Raw genomic sequence first — 2,500 nt, 5'->3', positions numbered from 1 at the left:
TAATTTCTCTATTTTGATTTTTTAAAAAAATTCATATCTCCCATATTACTCGGATGAGTTAGATTCTATGTATCTGATGTATTTAGGGAAGACTGAATCAGTGATTTACGACTGTGATGTTGATGGGGTATTAACTGTTGCAGATTTCAATGCGGATATAAACAAGTTTTACTACCAAGAACTTAGTCAGCTGTGTAATGCACTGGACCTGGCCATCTCCGACGTTTCCTTACTTCTGGATGACATACACACACACACACACACACACACACACACACACACACACGTGAACGGTACATTCATACGTTCATGGCTGGATCACTGCATCACCTATCTTGCTATACACAATTTATAAATAGCAATACCACGACTACAAATATGATAGAGCCGAATTTTGATACTAAGCTGAAATTAAATGCCTTCTATGAAATTTGGACTTTTAATCTGGATAAAGATATGACTATATGTGAAACACTATACTGAAACAGGGTGTGGAGCGATCGTAATCACACCGTATTGATAGTAATTTTAACAAAGTTACTGTCATCATGTGTAACTCTGCCCAGCAGTTATTTGATGAAACCAGATCTAAACGGTTGGCAGTGCCGGGATGGCCAACTCGTATCAAATTGTATGCTGAATCAAAATATTTTTTTAGGTAGAGATTCTATTACTCGCTGTGCTCAGGTCCTCAGGATAATGTGATATGGAGGGCCCGCATGTTGAGGAAGACTACATGAGAGTCAAGGCGGTGACTGCCAAGCTGCGGGACGGCCAAACGAAATCGTTCTAGTGGGAGGTGGATTCTTTGAGTCTCAAGACGAAGAAAATTCTTGATGATGCAGTAGGGGAGAGTAAAATTGCTGACCTTTAGAGGGGAAAGTATGATGAGGTTCATAATATATTGACGATGGGTATGTAGCGGTCCCTGATTGGCTATCACACAAAACCGCTCCTGACTCGCGATTGGCCGATTCTTGCAGAGTGACCTGGTCGCTGGTCAGGGTCATAAGCTTCCAGAGCTGAGTCACCATTCATTACTCGCCTGCTGACCTGGCAACACATTTACACTCGGTCTCTTATCAAAGAAAGAGATAAAATCCAGTGAAATTCTATATCCTCTGTGGACTGTCTTCTGGTCTAGTATTGACTCAAACATCTCCAGCACTGTCCAACCTTGTGATTTTTGCCAGGCATTCCAGCACAGTCAATGGCAGGAACCCTCATGCGTGATGATACCCCTATGAAACCCTTCGATTCTGTCTCAGCTGACTTTTTTTTGGCATTTGAAGGAAAGCCTTTCTCATATTCGTTGTACCCTGCAAAGGTGATACTACTGCCCCTAACACTATTAGGGCCTTTTGCAGATACTTCAGAGAAGTTGGTGTTCCCCTCTGCCAACTGACTGACAGAGGACCACAGTTCACCAGCAAGGAGTTTCGAGATTTCATGGAGTTCGGGAATTTATCGTGCATTAACTTCACCACATTACCCGCTGTCTAATGGTCATACTGAGGCTATAATGAAGTCCATTAAGCACCATATCCCCAAGGCAGTGTCCTCAGGCAAGTGTCTGTGAGGACTTTGACAAGGCCTCTTAGAACTCTGGAATACTCACAGGCCGCTCCCAAGCTCAGATTTTATATGGTCACCCACTTCGGCCATGCATTCCTAACCATCCTCAGTCTTTTTCGAAAGACTGGCAGGCCAAGACCAAGACGCCCCGCCAACTCCAACCGAGGCAGCGAGGTCGGGTTGCTCCACCCACCTGCACTAACTTGTTGGCGTCCATGAGGCCGTAGGTCAGCATCTCCTGCGTGAGCACGCCCATGACCGTGTAGAATTCGTCCGCCGAGTGAACGTCCAGGATGCGCCTGCCAAGGACCAAGGAAGCATTGGTAAGGGACACTGACGCATTATTATTTTCATCATAAATATCATTATTTTCAGCATAAATATAATCATTTTCATTATTATCATTATCATAATTATAATTATAATCATAATTATAACAATTATTATAATTGTAATTATAATAATAATAATTACCATTATTATAATTAACATTATTATTATTATTATTATCATCATTATCATTATGATTATGATTATAATATATCATGATTCTGTATTATTTGTTATACAAAAGGCGTTGTTGTTGTTTCAACAGATTATATGAATGTCAGTGATAAGTGTATGAAAACTGTACAAAGAAAACACACACAAAAAAACAAGAACATTAACCATACAAAATAAGACTTCCAAAAACGCAACCACACGAGCGACTAAGAGTGAGAAGCAAGAGAACTCACACTGCAAGACCGTCCCAAATGGCGAGGGCCGTCCTGAGGAGGACCTCGTCCCCCTGCAGGAACGTCAGGTCCCACACGCGCATCACGGTCTCTCGCGGGAGGCAGTTGCTAAACAGCGTGAGGAACCACTGCATCGTGAAGACGTTGGTAAGAGGTGGCTCGTAGCTGGTGCCTGGCCAGGAGAACAC

The 2,500-nt window shown here is 42.6% G+C and overlaps 1 protein-coding gene across 4 annotated transcripts in view; it reads right to left on the bottom strand.

The window, feature by feature from the left end:
* The window catches only part of LOC113803405 (microtubule-associated protein 1B-like), an 81,663-nt gene that overhangs the window by 15,099 nt on the left and 64,064 nt on the right, over positions 1 to 2,500 (bottom strand). For all 4 annotated transcript variants that reach the window (XM_070126561.1, XM_070126562.1, XM_070126563.1 and 1 more), the window contains 2 exons: positions 2,313 to 2,484; positions 1,769 to 1,874 (listed from right to left, as the gene is read on the bottom strand). In XM_070126561.1, the coding sequence (XP_069982662.1) occupies positions 1,769 to 1,874; positions 2,313 to 2,484 (278 nt within the window). The remainder of the gene's footprint in view (positions 1 to 1,768; positions 1,875 to 2,312; positions 2,485 to 2,500) is intronic.

This window comes from Penaeus vannamei, chromosome 10 (genome assembly GCF_042767895.1).
Source record: "Penaeus vannamei isolate JL-2024 chromosome 10, ASM4276789v1, whole genome shotgun sequence".
NCBI classification, from domain to species: Eukaryota; Metazoa; Arthropoda; class Malacostraca; order Decapoda; family Penaeidae; genus Penaeus; species Penaeus vannamei.
The sequence above is the reverse complement of the archived record's forward strand: the minus strand, read 5'-3'. Positions and strand labels throughout refer to the sequence as shown.